The 25649-nt window shown below is 33.8% G+C and overlaps 1 protein-coding gene and 1 long non-coding RNA gene across 4 annotated transcripts; both read left to right on the top strand.

Annotated features, from left to right (window-relative positions):
* Positions 1 to 8363: 8363 nt before the first annotated feature.
* On the top strand, positions 8364 to 10506 carry LOC103503392 (pathogenesis-related thaumatin-like protein 3.5). The gene is made up of 3 exons (XM_008467572.3): positions 8364 to 8479; positions 9269 to 9932; positions 10148 to 10506. Exons 1-3 carry the CDS (start codon positions 8431 to 8433, stop codon positions 10290 to 10292), a joined length of 858 nt encoding a protein of 285 aa, XP_008465794.1. The 5' UTR covers positions 8364 to 8430; the 3' UTR covers positions 10293 to 10506.
* A 10907-nt stretch (positions 10507 to 21413) lies between these two features.
* On the top strand, positions 21414 to 24978 carry LOC103503393 (uncharacterized). 3 transcript variants are annotated; one of them, XR_007823447.1, is made up of 7 exons: positions 21414 to 21712; positions 21894 to 21970; positions 22044 to 22229; positions 23741 to 23795; positions 24303 to 24386; positions 24466 to 24583; positions 24655 to 24978. It is a non-coding gene; the product is annotated as an uncharacterized LOC103503393 (long non-coding RNA). The 3 variants fall into 3 exon arrangements; XR_540809.3 differs by having other exon boundaries at positions 22072 to 22229; XR_007823446.1 differs by having other exon boundaries at positions 22072 to 22229; positions 24303 to 24583.
* Positions 24979 to 25649: the final 671 nt, after the last annotated feature.

The following is a 25649-nucleotide window of genomic DNA, read 5'->3' on the forward strand; positions in this document are numbered from 1 at the left end:
GTTGAGACAACTGACTACTTCTCTGATGCCATACAGATACATGTCGATGAAACTTGAAATTTAAATAATAATATATCTTTTCCCTGATGCAAAGAAAGTATATGTTAGTAATTCCCCAACTACGTTTGACGTGGAAGTCTCTAGCGTCGAAAAAAAGGTATATTATTCTTAAATTTCAGGTTTTCCCGATGCGTACCTACATGGCATCAGAAATTATCTTACTACGGTAGATGCTAGCATTAACCACATCGGGGAAAATGTAACATTTAAATAATTATTTCAAATTTTTCTCAACGCCATAAGTGAAACGTTGGGAATGAGTCCAACTAATCTTGATGTTTTCAGTTATGGCATCAGCTGTAGGGAGTTATCGCGACGTCTTCGGGCTGTATCAGGATATCCCCTATTCATAAGTCTTATGTGCTCATAGAACATAGAATCACAGACGAAATAGAAAAGAAAAAAGTTAGAGAACGAGAGAGAGAGCTTGTCGTTGTTGTCGTCGGTTGTTGCCATTTTTTGACTTCTTGCCCCCGTCATCTTGTTCTGCTACCCACTATCCTCCCCTATCATCACATTTCGCCACCGTCTCTACATTTCGGTAAAGATACATTTTTTTGTTTTTAAGTTGAATAAATGTATGTTTTGAATTTAGATTGAATTTGTTTACATGAATAAAGTTAGAATTGTTGCAATATATGTTTAAATATATTAAAATCATTTATTGAAATTGTTGGAAGATTATGAATTAAATTGTATGTATAAAATGTATATTGAAATTTGTTATAAGTTTAAGGTTGAAATTGTTGAAATTTATGTTTATACGCATTGAAATTTTTTGAAGTTTAGAAATGAAAATGTATGTATAAATTGGAAAGATGTATTGAAATTATATTGAAATGTATTTAAATTGTGATTGTTAGAGAGGGGCTCGTTGAAACTATATTGAAATGTATTGAAATTGTTGAATTATTGAAATTGAAAATTTTTAAATTGTTGAAATAGTTTAAATACTTGAAAATTTTAATTGATTTGTCATGCCTATCCTACAGTTATGGTAGCCTATAGTTTTTTATCTGTTACTATGCTTCATTTGTTGGAATTAAGTGTTTGTTAGAGTTATGGTAGCCTTTAGTAGTTTATAATTTGTTGGAAGTGGTAGGTAGCTTCTAAAGCTTGTTAATTGGAAGTGCTAGGTAGCTCAGAAGATTGAAGTAATATGTGATTAGGTTGTTCTAGCTATCCTGTAGTTACAGTAACCTTTTTAGTTTAAACTTAGATGTAGTGAAAAGTTGAGATATTGGATACTTGTGAGGTGTAGCTTATTTATAGAGTAAATTTGAACATTTGAGAGGAGAAATATAAGACTAATAAAACCTATTTATGTTATAAGTCTTTAATGATGGACAAAGGTTAGATTAAGCTTAGGAATAAGTTCTCGGTTGAGTATAGAGAGGGAGTGTCCTAATTTCTAGAGGTTGTAAAGTATCACATCGATCAGTACAAATGGATTAGGTGTCCATACAAGAGATGTATGAACTCAAATTGGAACTCATTATAGGGTGTGGAGCGACATCTATTAACAATTGGAATATCCCCCTCCTATATAGATTAAGTGTTTTATGGAGAACCAGGGAACTTGTGTAGAGGTATAGAAAGATTTGATGAAGGAATTAGCAGTGACCCTTTCCATAAAGGAACTAACAGTAACCATTTTCCTGAAGACAATGAACTGTTGGGTATGCTTCATAATTTACAAGCTCAGATTGAACACAAAGAAGAAACGAAGGAAGGTTTGGAGAATGACATGTCGTTTAATAGTGGTGTAGAATAAGAGACGACAACATATTTCAGGAGTTATTAAACCAAGCACGTAGTGAGCTATACCCTGGCATTGCAGAATTTTCCTCCCTGAACTTTTTGGTTACATTGATGCATGTCATAGTTCTTAACAGTTGGAGTAAAAAATCATTTGACATATTATTAGAACTGTTAAAACGTGAATTTCCAATGTGTAGTACTACTATCCTAAGTTCTTTCTACGAAGCAAAACGAAAACTGAGTGACTTGAGTCTGGGATACGAGACTATTCATGTGTGTAAGTACGACTGTGTATTGTACTAGAAGGAGTTTGGGGATTTGCAACATTGTCCAACTTGTGGTGAGTCTCGATACAAGGTTAATCCTAACAGAGGGAAAACAATTCTGCACAAGGTATTGCACCACTTTTCATTGATACCAAAATTATAGTGATTGTTTGTATCACAAGAGGGCTCGTCTGACATGAGATGACATAAGGATAAATGAGTTGAAACATAGGATGTGTTGAGACATCCAGCTAATGTAGAGGGATGGAAGCATTTTGATTGTGAATTTCTTGAGTTCGCTTCAGATTCACGGAACGTTCGTTTGGGATTAGCTTCTAATGAGTTTATTTTATTAGAGAATATTAGTGCCTCGTATAGTATGTGGCCTGTGGTATTAATTCCTTACAACTCGTCAGCTTGAAAATGCATAAAAGAGTCCAACTTCTTCATGTCATTGCTCATACCCGGTCCAAGATCTCCTAATAGGGAAATTAATGTTTACCTCCAACTATTGATTGAGAAACTAAAAGAGTTATGAAGTTTTGTTGTGTGTACCTATGATTCTCTTACGGATCAGTTCTTTCAGTTATATGTAGCTTTTTTGTGGATGATTAATGACTTCTCGACATATGTTGACTTATCCAAGTGAAGTACGAAGGGGTATCGGGCATGTCTCATATGCATGGGAGATAGATCGTCATTCAGGATAAGAGGAAAAATATCTTTCATGGAACACCAACGTTATCTTCCAAATAATCATGTTTGGCGTAGAAGTAAGCTACATGATGGAAGTGTAGAGTGTAGGCCTCCTCCAATTGTACTTAATGAGCATGATATCTTGGAACAACTAGATTCACTAGAGTTTCCAGTGATGAGTAAACATTAATCATTGAAAGATAAGAAAAGAGATTTGAATTGGACAAAGAGAAGTATCTTTTTCGAACTTCTTTATTGGGCAAGTCTACTAATACGTCATAAATTGGATGTAATGCATATTGAGAAGAATATTTGTGACAACTTGGTCGGTACATTGTCGAATATTGAAGGAAAAACATAGGATACCACGAATGCTCGGTTGGGCCTCCAAGATTTGAAAATAAGAATGGATTTACACCTGATAGAAGTCGATAACAGATTGGTGAAGCCACATGCAAGTTACGCGTTGACTAGCAGTGAGCGAGTTGCATTTTGCAAGTATCTAAAATTAGTTAAATTTTTCAATGATGGAACAAAAACATCAGAGATGGCATGCACAGCGGAAGAATTAGATCATGCTTTACCATACATGCATCTAAACGATTAGAAATTAACATGCAATTACTACATGATAGACCTAAACGAAGAGTATAAAAGGTAAACGATGAGCTTACCTTTGTAGTTCACAACTTCTTCTTCGTTCCAAAAAACTTCTCTGCCTGAAGATCACGAGCAACGGACAACCACTAAGTTGACCTACTAATCTCAAGACCAAGAACCGAGTTGTAGGACTCGTTTTTGTGAAGGAAATCGTTTAGAGAGAAGGTAGGCAGTTAGGTGTATCGTTTTAGTAATCTTTTTTTGAGAAAACATCATCCTTTACTCATTGTGTAATGAGAAGTTTATATATGAAAATTACATGCAAATTGCATGCAATTTATTTCATATAATCTCAACACCTAATTAATCCATTAACTCTTTAATGGAATTAGTGGCTTCTAATTCATAATAACCTGCCACATTACCCACTAACTTTTAGTTAATTAAGAAATTAGTCAAAGGGCAATTTGGTCATTTGACCAATTAAGTCAAAGACAAACTTTGACTTTTCTTAGTTAAAAGTCAACTTTTTGACTTTTTGTTATTTTACCCGTCTTGACTAATTCTAACCTCTCGACTATGAATCCGCATTCATTTTTCCAAAATTCAAATCATATTTGAATATAAATTCCGGTCAAAGTTCTGATTTTTTAAAGTTAAAAGTCAACTTTTGACTTTTACAACTTTGACCGTTTCAAAATTTTCTAAGCTTCTAAATATGAATCTATATTCATATTTATTTAAACACAAAGCTTAAAGTTTATATCTACTGACTTATATCTTATATACTTGTCGGTTTTTCTCTTTTTTCCTAATTCGAACAATTCGAATTATTCCAACATATTGTTCTTAGTTGAATCCATATGAGCTAGTAGAGAAACCTAATGGACCTATAGATCATGGGCTCCAACGATTTGAGATTAACTAGCTAAACTCTTTTCGACCAAGCTTAATCAACATTCGTGAACTAAAGAGTCATTCCCCTAAAGACTCTTAGTTACACTCCTCTCACTATAGATATATTTTTGTCCACCTGATATAACCATGATGAGTAAGTTGATCCTTCGCAGGTTGTTCGTAATTTTAGCTGGGTCAAAATACCGTTTTTACCCTCGGGATTACATCTTGCTCCTTAAGACCCATTGATTCATTATTGAACAATTGGTTTAAGGTCCAACCTATAAACCTGAATCCTTCTCGGGTCAATGAGAAGGTGGGGCCCCTTGTTCAAGACTTGGATTCAGTCCTTAAGGGAACAACATATCTACTATCCCAGAAGTAGGTTGGAGTGAATTTCGTCTTGCACCCTATGTCCCTAGCTATCCACTCGGTCTTATCCTTGAAATGGGAGGCTTATTGAGCCAACGATGATGAGCTGCCCTCACCTATGCAGATATAAGGATACTATCGAGTAAACAGAAGTTCATAGTTAGCTCAGGATTAAGATCAAGTTACCTAGGTCATCATAATTGAAATAGTCAGTTTATGTAGTTTACGGCGTTATAACTAAAAGTGACTATTTCATGGTTCCAGTCTTATGCAAACCATTTACGTAGGATGCCCCCACTCCCAAGTCTCTACATGAACGATTCAAGATTACATCGTTTGTACTAACTACGGAGTGGGCTGCATCCATAGTGTTTTTCCAGAATAAGGCACCTAACCTTATTCATACACTATAGATTATTTGGGTTATTAACTCGAACTTAATCCATGTTTTTGTCTCTACATAAAGTTCAAGTGTATTGACAAACTTAGTAAAATAGCCTCGGGACATTAATTTATTGGTTTTAAGATTATAACATTCAATAGTAAATTTTATGGAATCAAATAACAAAATACGAGTTTTATGACATAAATTCCAACATTCGATGGATTCGTATCTAATATTTCACGATGTGTGAATGAAAAAGATAGGAAAATATCATGACTTAAGACCCACAACTATTACGTTTTGGTACATCGATTTCTACCTATTGGTGTTTGAGCATATCTACCGAAAAATGTGTACATTGCAGTTATTGAATTGTGTTGTTTTTTCATGACTTGTGCACAAGAACAATACGAATAACTGATTTGAACTGCTTGCAAGCGGATATCATAAGCATACTTTGTAAATTGGAAAGAATATTTCTACTTGCATTCTTCGACGTAATGGTACACCTTGTCGTTCACCTACCATATAAAGCAAAAGTTACTTGTTCAGTTAATTATAGTTGGATGTATCTCGTGGAGAGAAGTCTACGCATGCTAAGACAATTTGTCCAAAACAAAGCACAACCCAAGGGGTCTATTGCAGAAGCATATGTGATGAATGGATTAGAGACTTTTTGTTTGAGATATCAAAGTGGGATTGAAATTCAATTTACTCGAGATGAATGAAATGATGATAGCTTTCCTGATGACAAGGTACTTTGTGAGTTTGAAGTGTTCGTGCAAATTGAGAAATCATGTGGAACAAGCACATGCCAACCCACCCCCCAGATTGAGGAATCGTGTGGAATATTGGCCCTTTCTCTACGATCACTATGTTACTCGAGAATATCAGGTGATTTACATTTTTTAATGTTCCTCAACAGTAGTTCATTTTTGTTGTTTGTAAGTAACATTTTGATTGTTTGCATGTAGGATAGATCAAAGATCAACAAGGCTGCTAGAGCGAAGTAGCCCTACAACCACAGTAGCGGATCAAAGTCCTTTATACTACAACGACAACACGAGTTCATTTAACAACAAGGTCAACTAGTCAACCGAGTAGAGTTGTTTAGAGAAACACACGCTTGGGGTGTTCATTTCGCAGGAGGTTTCGGAAGCACATGTAAGTTTATGAAAATATTTTGTTTTATTTTTTACATTTAATTTACGAGTTTGATTTAATTAAAAATTTTCTTACAGAATAAAATGTTGGAACTCCAGTCCTAGCCCACCCTAGAGGATTCACAACCACTCTTTGGGGATGAGATATGCGAGGCAATTTTGGATAAACGACTGGGTTACTCAAAAGGTCTTGGTTGGGGCCCTAGGCCAAAGTCCCGAAAGGCTGCTGGCAGTTCTTCGTCTTCATCATTGAGCAAGAGATGCATGCTAAGAAGGTTAGCGAACTAAAAGCTCGCCTTGACAACACTAAATAATTAATTAAAGAACAACAAAGAATGTCGGAGTTGCATGAGCGATGAATGAAAGAAAGTACCCAAAAACACAAAGAAAGTGCCCGACGGACGGAAGAAATGAGAATGATGATTGAAGAACTGACTCGGGCACAGAAAGGACCTGGATTCCATTGCAGTACTTATTTTTCAACTGTTAAGTTCTTTAATTTCTTATCGGTGATATATATCTAAATTTAATTTCATGTCATTGTAGGTTGAGAGGCTTGGGGAAACTAGCTATCGTGACGCTTAGGAGAATTAGTTTTTACTTTTTACTTTTTAGTTTTCATGCAATTTATAAACCTACGTATGTGTATTTTTTTTAATATTCGAATTAATTTTATATAAATTTGGTTTTTTTAATAATTTTTTATGTTAGTTGTTTTTAGAATTTGATTGAATTTAAATCGAATCAGAACCCAAAAGCAAAAAATAATAATAATAAATTAAAAAATATTATTAAAAACGTTTTCCCAACGCTTTTCGTGCGAGGGTGGGCTATTTTGCGAATGTCGCGTCAGCCTAATTTCTTCCAACATCGCATCAGGTGTTTCCTATTTCAAACATGGACGCCGACGCATTGACCAAACATCAAAAAAGTTCTTTCCTGACGTTTTCCTATCAATCGGCATAGCTTGAGTCAGGCAAAATGATCAATTGCCGAAGTCATCCCGTTTGTGCGTCGGGTTTGCCTACCCCGACCCATAACCTTCGACGTTTTGATCAATGTGGCTTACTGCATCGAGATAGCTGTTCTCTATGCTTTTTGTTATTTTCGCCAACATATGTATGTGTCGAGAGAACCCTTAATTTTTTTTAGTTTATGAAGGCACTCTGAATGGTGTGCGGCGTCGAGAGATAATTGTGAACACTCAACGGGCCTTTAGACGGCTGTCAGGAGTGCTCTCTAACTCTTGACAATTGTTTATTCGTCATGGGGCGTTATGATCTCCCGATGGCTTACCATGCCCATTGGGCATGGGAGGTACTCCCACCCCTCAAAAGTATGGCGTTGGGAGTTTCTTTTTCGACGTGGTTTTTCCAACCACTTTTTTCGACAAACAAAATGGAAATGTAAAATGTCTTTTCCGACGCATTTTGATACATTTTCCAACGACTTCGTTGGAAAATGGTTGATTTCTTGTAACGTCGGTATCAAATAGATCTTGGCGAGGATTTGAGAGATTTTTGAGAGAATTGGAAGTGGGGGAAAAGAGGGGAGGAAATGAGAAAGATGAGAGGAAAATATTTTTGGAAAGAGAAAATATATGAAAAAAAAAAAAGTTTAAACGCACTAATGGAGAGAATGGGGAAAGGAGAAGGAACTATTTTTTTAGAGAAATAAAATGTGTGAGCGGAAGGGTTTAATATGGTGTAAAAATTAGATCAAAAGATCAATTTTGTAAAATATAGAATATTCAGGACATTAACGCGATTAGGCTATCACTAGAAGGTGCTTAATGTAGATTGTAGAACCTCCAAAAAGAAAATAGTTGAGGGAGGTGGCTTCTTTATGTTGAGCTTGTTTGGAAAAACGAATAAGTGTAAGATATTGGGCTTTTCTACATTGTGATCATTTAGGATTTGGGGATTCATGGGACGGAAGGATGGAACCTGTGGATAAACTTGATGCAAAGGGTCAGGAAAGGAATCTCCAAAAAGAAGCAAAAAAATGAAAAAAAAAAAATTAGTAATTCGTATAATTAATTATTTCTGGTTTGTTTAAACCATAGGGCAATGGCCAAATTTTAGGGCTCCAAGTTATCCTTTTCTCCACACGTATTCCATTTTGGTTTCGTATAAATATGCTTTTCAACATTCTTGCATCATCATATCAAAAAAAAGAAATTTAAAAGAAGAAAAAAAAAAGGTTTAGCTCTCCATATAGTACCCCCAATATGCCTCCATTTTCTCTTTTTTTGTTCATTCTCTTCATTTTTTCTTCAGGTAACTTTTTTCCTCTCTTTTCTATTAATTTAACCATCATTTCATACTAAATTCTCCTTTATCTTTCTGCTTCTTTTAACTTTCTCCTTATTCTTTAAATTTTTATTAGTTCACAGCAAAGTTTTAACTTTTTAAATGTTCCCCCCAAAATTCAAACCTAATTGCATATGTTTTGTAGATTTTCCAATTTTACTTTTTATAATTGAGTCCTTTTTTTATGAACTAACTATTTGTATAATGTGTCAATCTTGTTATCATCCAATAATTTAAGGTTTAAATTATCCAATTTTCAACGTTACATTAAAATCGAAAAAAGAAACAAAATTACCTTGTAAAAAAAGTCGCACTTTTAAAAAACTTCTAGCATGTGTTGCATATTTGCAATTGCATTATCTAAAACAGCCCACGTGAATTTCCTTTTAATATTGTTAAAAACAATTTTGACTAATTATAATATTTAAAATAAGTGGAATTAAGCTCTAATATTTAATACTATCAAATTTTAAAGATAGAGGATTAAAATAATAATAATAATAATAAAAAAGGACAAATATCAATTTAGGACAATAATCAGCTGCAACATATATACATACAATTTTCTTTGTGTGGAAAAAAAATGAAAGTAAAATAAAGTGCCATCTAAGTCCCAATCAAGTTTTCTCATCAATTTATACCTGTAAATTTATGAGTTGTCTCAACTAAAACATAAAACTAGTCATTTATATTAATTTAAAGTAAAACGATTTATTTTGAACAATTAAAAAAAATCGTATTTTGTGAAAACGGCAGGAGGGAGAATATCGGAGAGTGCCCGAGTTTTCACGATAATAAACAACTGCAAAGAAACAATCTGGCCGGGAATAACCCCGGGAGAGAGTTTCAATGGCGGCGGTTTCGCTCTTAAACGCGGGCAATCCATCGTTTTCAACGCGCCGGTGGGATGGTCGGGTAGAATATGGGGCCGAACAGGATGCAATTTCGACGAGAGCGGGACCGGAGAATGCCAGACCGGAGCCTGTGGGAATTCCCTAAAATGCTCGGCATCAGGAAAGACACCGGCATCGCTGGCGGAGTTCACTCTGGCAGCGCTGGATTTCTACGACGTGAGTTTGGTGGACGGGTTCAATTTGCCGATGGCAGTAAGGCCGATAAACGGGACGGGGAAATGCGGGGTGGCAGGGTGCGATAGGGATCTGAGACCGGAATGCCCGAAGGAATTGGCAGTGAAATCGAAGGGAAAAGTGGTGGCATGCCGGAGCGCATGTGATGTGTTTGATAAGGATGAGTATTGTTGCAGAGGAGTTTATGGGAATCCGGTGACTTGCCGGCCAACGTTTTATTCGAAGAAGTTTAAGGATGCTTGTCCCACGGCTTATAGTTATGCTTATGATGACCCAACAAGTATTTTCACTTGCTCTGCTGCTGATTATGTCATCACCTTCTGCTCCAACAGGTGATCCCTATTCTCATTTCCAACCTACATTAATTAAATTCCCACTTACTTCATTAACTAAATTATTTTTATAATAAAAACCAACCACGCCCCTTCTACTTAATATCATAAAATCTATATATTAATTTTGTTATATTTGGTATATGAAGTTGACAGTAATTTTCCTACTAATAATAGTAATTACTTAATTCAATTTATGGTTTATACCGTTGCAGGAATCAGCCGGTCTGCACTTACCATAACCACAAGCTGGTTTGCAGTGGTTCAAACACCTTGAAATCCTTCGTCGGAGGACGGTGGGCCCTTCCAATGGCCGCTTTTGTATTTCTCATCTATTCATGGCTTATTTTTCAAATTTGAGGCTCCATATTTTTCACATATTTACTTATGCATCTTCTCTTTTCTTTTTCTTTTTTAATTATTTATTTTGTGTCTGTGATTATTTGATTTTTTTTTTCTTCAAGTCCAAAGTGACTAAATAGCTTGTGGAGTCGCGACTATGTAATATTTTCAATTATATTCCTACTTCATATATCATTAACTTTAATAACATTTAATTGACTTCATTTGGATACTCTGCAAATGGCAGGTTCTGCATTCTTTCCTCCTTTTCTATGTAAAATTCTTTTATGTTTAAACCTAATTTTTTCAAAAGTTATTTTATTTTTCTTTTTAAAACTTTTAATAATGTCTATTTTGACCTAATCAATAAATCTTACTAATTTATTTTATAAATATTTAATACCAAATAGAAAAATACAATCAATACATTTGAATCAGATAAACCTAAAAACGTCAATAATCTCCGGTTTCCACCCTCGGAAAGGGCTTGTTTATGCTCTAGCAATCAAAGGAATTGGATGTATGGGTTCCAAGCCCTTTGAGACTTTGATAGAGGAATTGATGAAGGAAATGCTTAAATGGGATTGGAGAGAAAGATAGTGGAGGCTAGAGTTTATTAGGAATCTCATTCACTTACCTTTATAATAATAATATATATACATAGGGAGGGTAACTTCCTCTCCAAGTTCTCCACTATTCTACTTTAGCTAATTAGCTAATAAACCATTAATTAATTAGCTAACATGCGAATTAAATAGCTATATAAAAAATTACATTTGATATAAAGTTAATTAATTAACATATAAATACTGCATATTTATATGCATATATTTCTCTTTACATTATAGTTCTATATAAATCAATACGAAATTAATATTCGAATCTCATTTTCAAATATATCACTCCTATATAATATGGTTTGGATTTAGATCATATATATAATTAACTATAATGTATAAAAAATACTATACTTTATATTAATCATATTAATATAAATTCTCAAAAATAATTTGAACAATTCAATTTTTTTTTCATTAATATCCTTAATGAGTTGGCAAAGAAATCTTGTAGACCTAAAAATTATAAGTTACAATGATATGTGATTAATTCATTAAACTATTTAATTAAATTAATTAATATACATTCACTACTGATCACTCCACTAACGATCGATAACTGTACTCTTTGCATTACAAATGTATTTCTATACATGGATATAACTTACGATCAATAGTGATTAGACTCTTCGTAAATTGCTCATAACTACAATTAGGTCAAATTATTGTTTACCCTTGTAGTTTACATCTAACTTCTTAAGTACCATTGATTCATCTAATGAACAAACAATTTATATAGTGATCTAACTATAAATTAACACCTCTCAGGCTAGTAAGAGATTCGAGCCTCGTTGTTCAAGACCTAGAACTAGTTGTTAAGGTAGTAATTCATCTACTTTCTCTAAGGTTCAGAAAGAGTGAATTCATTTTTATGTAGTAAGATCCAAGGTTACACTACAAGAAGTGGGACGACTCCCGACACATAAATATGTCGGCATAAGTGTTAATAACATCGGGAACTAAATTTTTGACGCATAACGCGACGTTGGGAAGGCCGTCGGAAGAAACGTGTCAGGAGAGAGATTCCCAACGTATCACCAACAAGGCATCGAGAATACACTTCTCATGACTTTATCGTTACCGACATCTACCGTGCATCGGCAACAATGCATGCCCGACATCCACAGTTTCCAGGTTAGCTATGCGTCGAAAATAATAGTTATGCGTCGAAAATAACTATTCTCGACGTTTGTATATCCGACATCATCCATGCATCGACAATAACCATCCCCGACGTTATGGTTACACCATATTCCCGATGTGACGTTTGCACCATATTCCCGACGTATGTTTTGCGTTGGGAAATTTTTAAATATGTAATTTTTATTTTTTTCTGAATTATTTTCCTGTAAGATTAATCTTCTTGAAAATTCACATTCGTTTTCAATTAAATTAAAGAAAATTCAAAATAAATTAGTAAATTACGAAATACAAACAGAAATTCAAAAAAAATTTAAATGTTCATAATACAAAGAAATTCAAAAAATGTAACAAAGTTCATAATAGAAATAAAAAATATTCTTCGTTAAAAAAAAAAAAGCGCAATGAAAGTCGTACGTCTCCTAATGAGCCTCGTACGCCATTCTATACTACAAGTCCTACAATGATACAAAAGTGGCTAAATTTAGTACAAAATGTGTATCATCACTGGATATTATCATTAGAACTTAAGAATAATGGAAACATATATATGTACTGCAAAGCTAGGAATCATGTGGTGGTCCTTGCTATGCCCGACTCATGTCTTCTATGAGCTTCCGCATTCATTCCACTTCTGAAGCTAATGCATCATGATTTCTTGTATGTTCTTCAATCTATAGCATAGCTTCATCAAGTGCAACCCGTAATTGGAGCTCTATCGTGGATTGCAAACATGAGGTCGTGGCACGCTCACATTGGTCGTCCTGCGAGCCTTGGTCTTAGGTCCCCAACCAAGGTCTTTTGAGTAGTTTGATCGTCTATCCAACACCATCTTGCATATCTCGTCCCCAGAGAGTGGTTGAGTACCCTTCAAGGTAGGCGGAGACTGGTGTTCTAGCATTTGATTCAGCAACAAATTTAGAAACTATCTTAGTAAGTAAAAAATATATTATATATTAAAGTGGACAAATAAAAGCAGAAGTGTTGCTTGGATAACTTACATGCGCATCCTCCGCGACCTGCGGCACGAATATCCCATCTCGAATGTGTGTTTGCAAGAACAACTCCACACGGTCAACCGACTCCCCTCTTTGCTCAGCAAGCTCGTCCTGTCGTTGTAGAAACGACTGTGACCCGCTTCTATGATTGTAAGGCTGCTTCTATCTAGCAACCTTGTTTGTCCGTATTGCTCTTGCATGAAAATAATTATATTGTCTATTTCTTATACATATTAAAATTTGAAATCATAATTAACCATGACGAAAGGTTACTACTAGTTCTTTCCTCAAAGTTTTCTATACCTCTAAAGCTAACTGACTTTCCATGATACACTCATTCTGTGTAGTAGGAGGATATTCCAATAGCAGTAAATGTCCTTCCACACCCTCTAGTAAGTTCCAATTTGAGTTCATACATCTCTTGCATGAACACCTTATTTGTCCGTAGGCATCAATGTGAAACTTGGCAACTTCTAAAAATTGAGCCACTCCCTCTCTATACTCAAGGAAAAATTTATTCCTAAGTTTCATCCACATAAATAGGTTTGATTAGAAGCATATTCCTCTTCTCTCACATCCTAAAATTACTCCTCTAAATATACAATCTTCCAAAATTTTCACTAAAACTAACTTCAAACTACAGAGGCTACTATAACTACAGGATAGCCACCACAACCTAATTAACCACAAACAACTCTAATCTTCGCATCCTACCCACCCTTTCCAACAACGCTACCTTACAAGTTGCCCTACTATCACCCCTTCAAACCCTTAGAAATATAAAAAAATTCAAAATAAAAAAGGCTACCATAACTGTGGATAGCCATCCCAAATTAATAACAAAGTTATTCAACTACTAAGAAATAAACTACCAGAATTGAACTAAACGCTACCATAACTGCAAGATAGCCAAAATGAATCTTAACACAAATTACAGAATTTCAAAACAGCAATAACCCTTAGCCCCCCTAAATTTTCAACCCATTCCCTTCAAATATTCAATTAAACTTACCCCACCCCCTTGAAAAGTTCAATTTATCAATCCCCCTTTCAAAATTCCAATTGAACCCCTCCCCTCACTCAAAAATTCCAATTCTACCCCCTAAATCAAAATTCCAATTCAACACCCTTCTAATTCTTAACTCATTTCATTCAATTAACTCTTCACACTCAAGGTTTCAAATTTTGGAACCAAAGTTTAAATTCCCCGACTCAATTTCTCAAATAACCCCCTCAAATTTTCAACCCACATTCCAAAACTAATTCAATATCCTAAAACTAATTCAATATTCAATTTTAAACTAACTTTAAAAAAAAAAAAACTATAAACTAACTAACCTAAACTAATTTCTAACTTAAACTAACTTCAAAACTAATAAAAAATTGCTTTAAAATTACCAAAAAAAAAAAAAGAAGAACGACAGCACGACGACGGCAAGGCAAATGATGGCGAGGGGAAGCTTAGGTGACGGTCCTTCTTCTCTTCTCTTTTTTGCTTCATTTCAGTCCTATCTTTCACAGAACTGAAACAAAATATATAGGGGAACTCTTGATGCACCACAAAGACATTGAGAGTTCCACCGTATACCCGACGCCATTTTCGACGCATCACTAATGGCATGAAAAATTAGTAACATATTTTCCGACACCATGCATGGGCTGTCGGGAACCCCTGCTCTGATATAATTAATATTCAAGTATTTCTCGACGCCCATGCAAGTCATCGGGAAATATGTTACCAATTTTCGACACCGGACGAGAATCATCAGGAACAGGTGTCACTAAGCCAGACGACTTGCATGGAACGTTGGAATAAGTTAAATATTTATTTTAATTGTAAACTATTCCCATCGTGAAACCCAGATGTCCAAAATGTCTTATTCTTTTCCGATGCACTTCGTGAATCGTCGAAAAAATGTAATATTAAAATAATATTTTCGATGAGTCTCGACGTATGCAAAATGGTATCGAGAACAAGCATTTATCCCGATGTTTCGGCTTCCAACGTCGTTTAGTGTGTCGGAAACTCCTTGATTTCTTGTAGTGTATAATGTCACATGAACAATGTGTGTGGTAGCTATATACATGTGATTTATGTTTAAGTTAATTTTCATTCGACCTTAGCACTACTTAAACACAATCCCTATTTTCAGTTACTGAAGGATAAAATAACATGCAAGCGAAAGAGGATCGAATAAAAATACTCTAAATTTCATGAATTTTGGTGGGAAAAAAATTTCAAGAACACTTACCTTTAAGCTCAAAATTTTCCCTCTATAGTTGATAAAATTAACAAAATCAAGTCATAGACAACCATAAGAATCTTATCTATATGTCACGCCCCACTTCAATTCACTCTATGCAATTGAATGGAGACACGATCACTTAAACATCCTAAGCAATGTTCTCCGTGAAGTAACATGTCGAATGCCTAGTAAGCGGATTTAAAGAAAAGTAGTCGCAAAGAAATTTAATGCATAATTTGGACTTTATTGATATTTTGATTAAAGTACTTCTAGTACTATTAAAATATTCAGTACAAACCATTAGATATAACTCAAAAAAATGCTAGAAATTTCCTCGCCTAGCGACTATATGTTATGCGAACAAACAATGGCCACTACCAAAGCGATGCGATCAAGGAGGCACGACAAGTGATCAAGGCTGCAAGTTTAACACTGGATGTCTTTCTCTACTTGGGGGGAATAAAACAAAACATTTGAAATGTTAGACCAAAACTTCACTACAAGAAAATGGACATATTATGACAGTTCATTTCATCCCAAATTGAAAGGAGGGAAGAAAAAAATGTCATAAAATGTCAAAATGCGAGTTTTGACGAAAAAAACGGTGTTTTCGGATTTCACTTATGCATGACTGTTATTTTTTGTCATAAAATGTAAAGGCATTAAAAAATTATTAAAACATTTTTAATTTAAATTTATTAAAATAAAAGTTATTTTAAATTAAAAAAGGGAAATATGAATAAATCTCTCAATCTCCCCCTTCCTTCTTGAAACCCAAACGCAAAATCCCTTTCCTTTGAACGTTGCCGTCTACTCTCCCTAAACAGCGTCACTTCTTTCGAACGCCGCCGACTAATCACCATTTGCTCCCTTAAACCCTTCGAATGTCGTCACTACCTTCAAATGCCACCACTTCCTTCAAACGTTGCCGCTTCTTTCAAACGATGTTGCGTCCTTCGAACGTTGTCGCCTCCTTTTTTAATGTTGTTGCCTCCTTTTCGAATGTCGTTGTCTGCTTCATGAACTCTACCGCCTCCTTTTCTCTACATTTCATCTCTTTCCAGATCACTACAAACAGTAAGTCTTAGTTTTTGAATTGATTACATATTTCTACCTTTGCGGTTTCACCATTTCTTCTTTTTTTCTTTTTACTATTATTCTGATTGTAATGTTATGATTATGAAGTTTATTGTTTGGTTGAGATTGTTGATTTTTTTGTGCGAATTTGTTTATTTGTGTTGTTTACGAAATTGAATGTGGATTCAATTTTGTGTTTTGGTCGACGAGGAAGGTGGGGAAATGAATGTTGAAATCTATTGGTTTTGATAATTGGATTAGAAGAAATGGGGTTTCAATGATGGAGTGTGTTTGTATTTGGATTTTATTTTTTAATCTTTTGAAGACTAGTGTATCTGGTGTGTGTGTAATGGTAGAAAATCTGGGAGTCAATTTTAAAAATTAGAAATTTGAAATTCTCCAACAGGATTAGTACGTGACTATGTGATAAACCAAGTAAAATTTTAGAAAACTTGAAATTCTCCAACAGGAATTAGTATGTGACTATGTGATAAACCAAGTAAAATTTTATAAAACTTGAAATTCTCCAGCAGGAATTAGTATGTGACTATGTGTGGCTTAAATTTTGTAAGAATGTAATCTCAATTATAAAAAACACTTTAAAATTTTCATGAAGCTTTTTTATTTGATGATTTTTTTTATATATTACACATTAAACTGCTACCAATTTCATACAATTAAGTTTTTTAAGTAAAGTTTGAAAAAGTTCTTACCAATTTAAATTGTACTTACACCTTCTCTTTTAACGCAAAAGAAAATGAAAGACAACATAGATAATATTGTAATGGTAATTTCTAATTCTAATGTAAATTTATCAACTTAAAAAAAGAAAAAAAAAACAAAAGGACATTGTTGAGTTTGAGACAAAAGGACATTGTTGAGTTTAAAACATACGGTTGCAATATGTAGTTGTAGAGACGGCGTATCAATTTGTTTACCTAATGTTCCATATGAACCCCAAGTACTTTATCTTCTGCGTGTTCTTCTAGTTTTTAGTGGATACTGTATGAAATATGTGTATCATAGGATGTAGTTACTGATTGATTTCCTTTAGATGCCATCCATTTCTTTTGTAACTAGGTTTTTTTTTATAGGGCAATTATAGAAGATTCAAGTTTGTGACAACTACACAATGGACAAATCATGGATGATGGAAAACAAGATGTCTAGAGAATATGATGTAGGAGTCGAAAGGTTTATTCAATTTGGTTTGTCTCATGTCAAAGATTCTAATTCAATAAGATGTCCATGTTTGAAATGCGGGAATCGTTTACTTAAGGATATCTCAATAGTTCGGTATCATTTGTACGCCAATGTAATCTTAAATATGACAATGTTTAACTGTCATCGTTGGCCATTTTTCTAGTAACGCGTCAGTGAGTGGGATCTTTTAGGATCACTTTAATAAATCAAATTCACCTTAACACAACAGACATTTTACCCAAACACGTAATATAAATAACATGTAAGTTCAACATTACATCTTTGAGTTTAAACACTCAATCCAGGGCATTAAGCATTTCTTAACAGTTCCATTTTATCAACAAGTCATAAATCTCAAGGGAAAATCACTCCTTTTATCACTCATCACAAATCATATAGAAATATTGTGTTCAATTCTTTCGCTGTAAATCCTATCACGTCGTATGCCTCTTACATACTACATAATCATCTCGCAAAATCATTCTGCATGTTTAATTATGTTGTTGTATCCCTTTCCTCAGCTCAAGCATTTACCACAATCTTTTGCCAAGTTGTAGCTATGCAAAGTAATCTTGACGCATTTAGCAAGTTTCATCAATTCCACTACTCTTAACGCATCATCCAATGCCAGATCACACAGCAAACAAAGGGAATCCCATACCAGACCACAAGCAAGCATGAGGGATCCTATTTAAGATCACACAATATGAATAGGGTATTATATTCTAGATCACACAGTAGGAATGAAGCATCTTATCCCATATCACACAGTAAGGATAAGACATCTCATACCAAAACACACAGCATGTGTGAGATATTATAACATACATGGTACAAAGATTATTCTATTTCGACCATTATTAGTTCTCATACATTCTCTAGGACACATCGTATCATCACATCATTCCAGTGTACGATAAATTCTATTCGTTTGTAAGTTATATGCATTTTAAGAATTGAAAGTATGAGGGAAATCACACAATTCGTGGTCTTAATAGAAATACATTCAAGGATTCAAACACATTTTAAAAATCTTTTTTAATTTGGAAACATTTGTAAGAAGAACCACTCACAGTAATAGTCAACTAGCTCCTTAACCTAGCTTCATTGGCCAAAAGTTTTCTTTGCACTTTTCTACAATTCTTGTTGGATTTAGACTTGTTTTGAATCTCTGAAAGTCTCAGAAATTTTCTTAATTCTCTCTTAAGTGAGCTTAGAGTAAAGCAACTTCAAACTGATCTAAATACCTCTATTTATAGGTCTCTTTGGTGAGTTTTCCCATGCCAGAATGATTATCCTTGCTGGCGGCAGGAGGTAGTCCAATCTTGAAGCGCCACACGACTCTATCCAACCCTTATCCTAAATTTGGATTGACGTCAAGGTCTAATTAATCATCGGCCTACTGACTTTAGGGTCACATCATTGTTCCTAGGTGAAGTATCCCTAATTGGCCCAGTTGTCTGCCACATACCCTTTTCGCGTAATGACATTCCATTGCATAATTATTTCCTGAAACCAGTCCTGCTGTCAGAAATCTCTTTATGCAACATCCTAACATAGAGTCTTTATCTCTTTGGTGGTACACGATCAGGGCATCACAACTACTATCTTTTTATTGGAATTTCATCCTTGAAATTCAGCAAGTCGTTGTGAACAACTGTGGGTACTTGGCTTTCATAAGTTCTCACCACAAGAAATAGCCTTTTAATAGCCATTGAGGATAGTCCATTTTAAATAGGGGCTCTTGCAAATTTAGAAAAATTAGTTTGACAAATTAGGTCCATGGCACACCACTTTTAAATTTGCAAAAAATTGCAAAATTCAAGCTCAGCCCACATTTGAAAAATGAAAAATTAAAAATCTACCAACTAGAATTATCAACATTTTCACATATCACTTGATGTGTTGTTGATACACTTGATGTCTTGTTGATACACTTGATGTGTGGTTGATACACTTGATGTGTTGTTGACACACTTGTTATGCTTTGCTGATACACTCGATGAATTAAATAACACTTGATACACATCATTGGTTTGATACACTTGATATGTTGTTGATACATTTGTTAAACTTTGAAAATGCACTTAATCAATTAAGGACACTTGATGCACTAAGCATGATACATTACATTATTGATACACTTGATTAGGTTTAATACACTTAATCAAACATTTTATACTATCACTGATACACTCGATAGATTGAATACACTTGATGTAGTTCATATGTTTGATACCCTTGACGTACTGTTGGTATATTTTCTCTATCTACTGATACGCTCGATTGATTAAAAATACTTAATACACTTGAGATTCTGATGATACACTTAATATACTTCACTAGTACATTTTGATACATATTATATGTTTGCTACACTAAGTTACATCATTCATATACTTAATAATACTACATTGAATTGCATAAAATTTGAAAAAAAAATAGAAATCGTGTAGTAAGTATATCAACAAACTAATACATATAATATAAGTACATTACACTAATATACAAAACTGATACAAAGTGGGAGAAAAAATAATGATGGGGCCTTAAAAAGTGGGATAATAAATATTATGATGATTAGGACATTAAAAACGGGACAAGAAATAAGTTCTTGAATGGTAGTTTGAGAATAATAAAATATTTAAGATTGAATGTTTTTTAAAAAGTGAAAATGTTGTCGTGTTTGAAAGCAAACATTTGAAAGAAGTTTGAAGAAAGAACTTAGATTTAACAAAAAATGATGATTGAAAATCTTGAAAAAATTGTGGCAAAAAAAGAAGAAGGAGATAAAGATGTCGAAAACGGAGATTGAAGTAACGATAGTTGTTTTATTTTTTAGAGAACCTACAGAAAAGCAACCGAAAAATAGTGTTTGAGAAAAACAAACATTTTTTATTATGAGATTAATTATTTATTATGAATACAAATATGATATAGAGGTTTACAAAAAAGAAGAAAAGAAAGTGGAAGATGAAGCATCAAAGGGAGATGATCAATAAAGAGAGAAGAATGTACGGTGGCAATTTGGTAATAATAAAAATTTAAAAGTAGAAAATATCTCCGAAATATTTTAGAGATTAAAATTTGTCATATTTGCAAAATTTAAAAAGTATGTGTCATGATTGTTAAAATACTCAAATTTCCCTTTTAAATAGGGGTAGAAAATACTCAAATTAAAAATTAATCGGGCTACCAAAATTTCAATAAAATTTATTTCCCTCCTTTTATCCCCTCTCAAATTTGAGAAACCTCTCCTTCCACGCGATAACCCACACGACTACAACACCTTACCCAAAATAACCCGACAACCCGAACTACCCAACCCATATATATGGGTTGGGTTAGGTTAGGTTAGTTTAAAATGTGGGTTGGGTCGGGTAGAAAATTTTGATTTTTCGGGTTGGGTTGGATTGGGTTGCGGGTTGGAAGATTGAAAAATGGTCAACCCAACCCAACCCAACCCGAATTAATATAATAAATATTAATATTAATATATATATATAAATATAAATATATATATATATATATATTATATTTCATTATTATTTATTTATTTAATAAAAGTTAAACCATCTTGAGTTCTGAAAGTTTTTTTTTTTTTTTCCTCAACTTGATGCAAAACATATTTAATTTACAATTGATGATTTTCATTTACAAACATTAAAATTTAGGAAAAAAAAATACAAATAATACAACTCGACAACCCAACTCATATTTTACGGGTTGGGTTGAAAACTTAATTCAAGTTATTCGAGTTGGAAACTTAATTCGCGAGTTGTTCAGATTAGAAACCCAATCAACTCGAAAATATGGGTCAGGTCGAGAAACATTCCTGACCCAACCCAACCAGTTTACATCCCTAACCCGACCCATCTTCTTCGTTGAAGCTTTGCTGCCACGCACGATTTCGACCAACCTTTGCTGTCATGCACGACTCTGGCCAATCTCTACCGCCACGCGTCATCTACAAGTCTCCGACGACCTATTGTCATCTCCACCACTCGTCTCAGGTTTCTGCCGCTCTTTCTGTCGTCACTCCGCCATGCACAACCTACCTTTCATCCAACCTCTATCATCGTCTATAGGTTTTCGACATTTCAATGTTAGTCTGGACCAAGGATATAGGGCTCAATCAATCCCAACATGAAGTTTAGGTACCAAGTCATTCACTCAATAACCTCTACATTTCTATCAGGACCAAGCTGGAAAGAATAATATTCACATTGCACTTGCATCTAAAATTATTTACCTGTTGTTTTTTATATTGTCTGCGAGGTTTCTATCAGGCTCCGAAGTATTATTTACTTGCATTAATAACCTCTACATTTCTATTAGGCTCTGAAGTATCATTTCAGGCTTTGGTTAAAATTGGCTTCACGTTGGACTCTCCAGCTTTTTATATTGTCTGCAAGGTAAACCATATTTTTATTTCTTCATTGAAAGTTGAAATAAAGTAATTTCTGTAGTCTCTTGCCCACAAAGCAGGCTATACCATTCCGACGTTTTTTTGAAGGTGTTGGCCGAACTGCTCAAGCTAAAAATAGGCATTCAAATGGACAAGGATGCTGGCCTATTAAATATGTGAGATTTATTCTAGATCTTAAGAATGCTGAGAGTAATGCCGAAGTGAAAGGACTGGATATTGATTCTCTCATCGTATCCCACGTTCAGGTGAACCAAGCTCAAAAAGTAATTTCAATAGTCTTAGTTGGTAAATATTGTGGTCCATTTGTATGTGCTAAATGCTTGTTTAAAAGCCTTCAAGATAGTTTAGTGGAAGTGTTAAAGCTAATGAATGTGATGGTTTAAACTTATCTAATGAACAATGAGTAAGTTATGTTTTAAATTTTGTAGTTAATAGATCAAATTAATTCTATCAATATGTCGAGTTGGGTTGGGTTGGGGAAGAGTGTGTCATGTCTAAGATATGGGGTACGTTATGGTTTGTTGCTATTTATTTTATCTCGAAAGAGTGTCATAATCTGTGGGGACTTTGTTAAAGTCAGAAACCTATTAGACATTTTTAAAATCAGAAACCTGTTAGATAGATTTTTTCTCTTCATAGTTCCTTGTGAGATTAATATGCGAGTTTTAAACGCGTTTTGAAATTTTCTAGTACTACCTTGGTAGGTTCAAATCAAATCTAACATTGTCTTTTGATTATTTGAAGTTATTTTCTTTTTTGACATTTTCTTTGATTGGTTGCACGAATTTGTTTAATTCCTTTGATACAGCAAAACAAGGTAGGGTCACCCTAGATTTGAACTAATTTGTTTATTGCAGTGAGTATCTGAGATGACACTCTAGATCATGTATTAGTTTATTCAAACTTGTTTGAGTTTTTACCACTTTATTTGTTTTGTATTTTGAGTCATTCTAAAGGGATCATTAAAGAAGAACAAGCTTTTCAATCTTCTTTAATCTTGGTTCACACTGTGTTTCTATGGGACATGACCTTGAAATATTTCAAGTACTATTTGCTGACATTCATTTATATTCGGGTAAGAAAGCAGGTGACTTGGCTTGTGCAGTTTTAGCATCGATAATTAGCACAAATTCATATAGCATAAGACATTTTCTCAGAGTAAAAAGTGTTCGTTAGTGGGAAAAGATGATGATTGTGTGATACAAGAAATTTTGTTGACTTGTAATGGAGACTTTTAACTTTTTATCTATTTTTATTTAAATATAATTTTGCAGCTACTTTTGAATTTTAGTAAAACATATTTGAGATGCCCCTACAAAGGATAACAGGGCACTTTCTGAAAATCTTACTTGATTAGGCCTCCTTGTGGTATAAAGTTATAGTTAGTATATATGAGAAAGACAGTTTTTGGTGGCTTAAAAGCGAGGAAAAGTGCCTCTGGAATATTTCCTCAAAATATTTGTGGGAACTCCAAGTAATGGTAGAGAATTATTTGGACTTTTGTGATGGGAAATGACAAGAATGTTTATTTTTTAGTGTACAATTTTACTGGATCTTTTTCTCAAGTTGTGGCAATTTTCTATCTCAAAATTGTGTATGATTGATGATGGTGATCAGGAATTTTAGGATAATTGTAAGATCATCTCAATTTCAAATGTTTTTTCTGCATTAAAAATTATGGCTTATGTATTGCTTTAAGTTGGCAATTTTGTTTTGGCCTTTTTAGTATCTCATGTTCTATGTAAATCTGTTACAGCTATACTTCAATTACTTGGTTGGACAACAATAGCCATCAGATTACTAGAGGATAGGTACGTGTTGCTCTATTTCTCTTATGTAGCATTCGATAGAGTCAGATTTTGTTCTTGGCACTTTTCTTGCCAGTCACTTAGCAATTATCTGTCTACTTTTGCTTTTTACTGTCATTATGATGTGGTTGATTTTTTATGTATTGAGTTTTTATTTGAAATAGTACTTCTCATCGATTCGAACCACAGTCCCTCTTGGTCACTAACACATACTATAAAATCGAACTATGCTTACTCTAGCGTTTGTCTTAGTTAGTTAAAGTGTGCTGGTACCTTTGTATTTGCAGGTTGCTATTCAATTTTGTTCTTCAAACTTCCAAATATTAGAATTTGACTCTATACTTTTAGTTTTTAGTGAAGCTTTTAAATGGCCCCTGTCACTAGTTTGGTTGCTTTGGTTGCTAAATTAGAGAGTTTACACGCATGACCATTGCCATAAGAGCTACATGCATGTTTAATGATAAATCGATAATATAAAGGATCGATGACTGGGAATTTTCATGGCTACAGGGCAACTTTATGAAAATGTCGTTTGATGATAATAAATTTGATGCAATATATGCAATCGAAGCCACTTGTCATGCTCCAGACCCAGTAGGTTCTAATGACATTTCTGAAGTATGGGTTTACAACAATCATTCTTTTGAATTAACTGCTACTTCCTCTCTGGTAGTATGGCTGCTTCAAGGAGATCTATAGAGTACTAAAGCCTGGCCAACGATTTGCTACTTATGAATGGTGTTTGACCAACTCCTTCGATCCAAACAACCAAGATCACCAAAAAAATAAAGGTCATCTTGCTGATTCTGTCATCATTTCCTTTGATCTTATACGCTTATATTGACAATGTCCATATCCATAGGTTGAAATTGAGATTGGCAGTGAGGCTTCCAGATATCAAGACAATAGGAAAGTGCCTGGAAGCTTTATGTAGGAAAATGAAATTGTGTCTTAACCAAAGGACTAAAGAACCAATGATGATAGTTAGCTCATACCTATAATATAATCTTGAACACTTGTGGTGAACTTTGTTTTTTAGAGTTAATTTGTGTTGTTGGTATATTTACTAAACTTTGTATTTACCTTCATATCATTTAGACCTTAACTTTAATTATCTAAATTACTGAATACTTTATTTTGTAATTTTAATACATTATGAATGAAGTATTCATTGTGCTATGAAGTATTTATGTGCGTAGATTTAACTAAAGTTGAGTCTTTGAACTAAAATTTATCAAAAGCTAATTAATTCAAAAATTATTTTTGAGAAAAAAATTACTCTTTCATAGGCATAAGTTTAAAGCTATAGAAAGATTAATATAGCCAGAAACAAAATGCTATCATAAGGTTATTATAACTATTATAATAATTGAAAATGATTAAATAGCATTATTATAGCTTTATATTGCAATTGTAAATATGATGTTATAGCTTAATATTACAGCTATAAATACTACATTATGGCGTTGAAAAAAGGCTAGTATATGTCAAAGATAGCATATTATTTAAGCTATATAAACTTATTATAGCTCTAATAAAAATTGCTATCAAATGTTTTTGTAGCAACGTATATAAGCTATATCTTCGTACTCTATGATATCACTCGTTATAGCTTTGGAAAAACGCTATAAAAAACCTCAGACTTTTAATAACATGGGGTTGTCAAGACTTTCGGAAAATACTATAAAAAAATCTATTATAGCTATTTTTGTTAGCTATCATATATTTATTTCTTGTAGTGTCTTCTCGCAAGTGGCCTCCTCAATGTCATGATTGTTTCACAGGATCTTGACCATGGGAATCACCTTTGTTCTTAGTACTTGCTCTTTTCTATCTAAGATGCGTAAAGGTCTCTCT

Source organism: Cucumis melo, chromosome 9, assembly GCF_025177605.1.
Source record: "Cucumis melo cultivar AY chromosome 9, USDA_Cmelo_AY_1.0, whole genome shotgun sequence".
Taxonomy (NCBI): Eukaryota; Viridiplantae; Streptophyta; class Magnoliopsida; order Cucurbitales; family Cucurbitaceae; genus Cucumis; species Cucumis melo.

Bases quoted from the DNA above. Each gene is read 5' to 3' on its own strand.
- LOC103503392 (XM_008467572.3), top strand. From the start codon at position 8,431: ATGCCTCCATTTTCTCTTTTTTTGTTCATTCTCTTCATTTTTTCTTCA. The intron at 8,480-9,268 runs GTAACTTTTTTC...TGAAAACGGCAG, and splicing joins TCTCTTCATTTTTTCTTCAG to GAGGGAGAATATCGGAGAGT. The intron at 9,933-10,147 runs GTGATCCCTATT...ATACCGTTGCAG, and splicing joins ATCACCTTCTGCTCCAACAG to GAATCAGCCGGTCTGCACTT.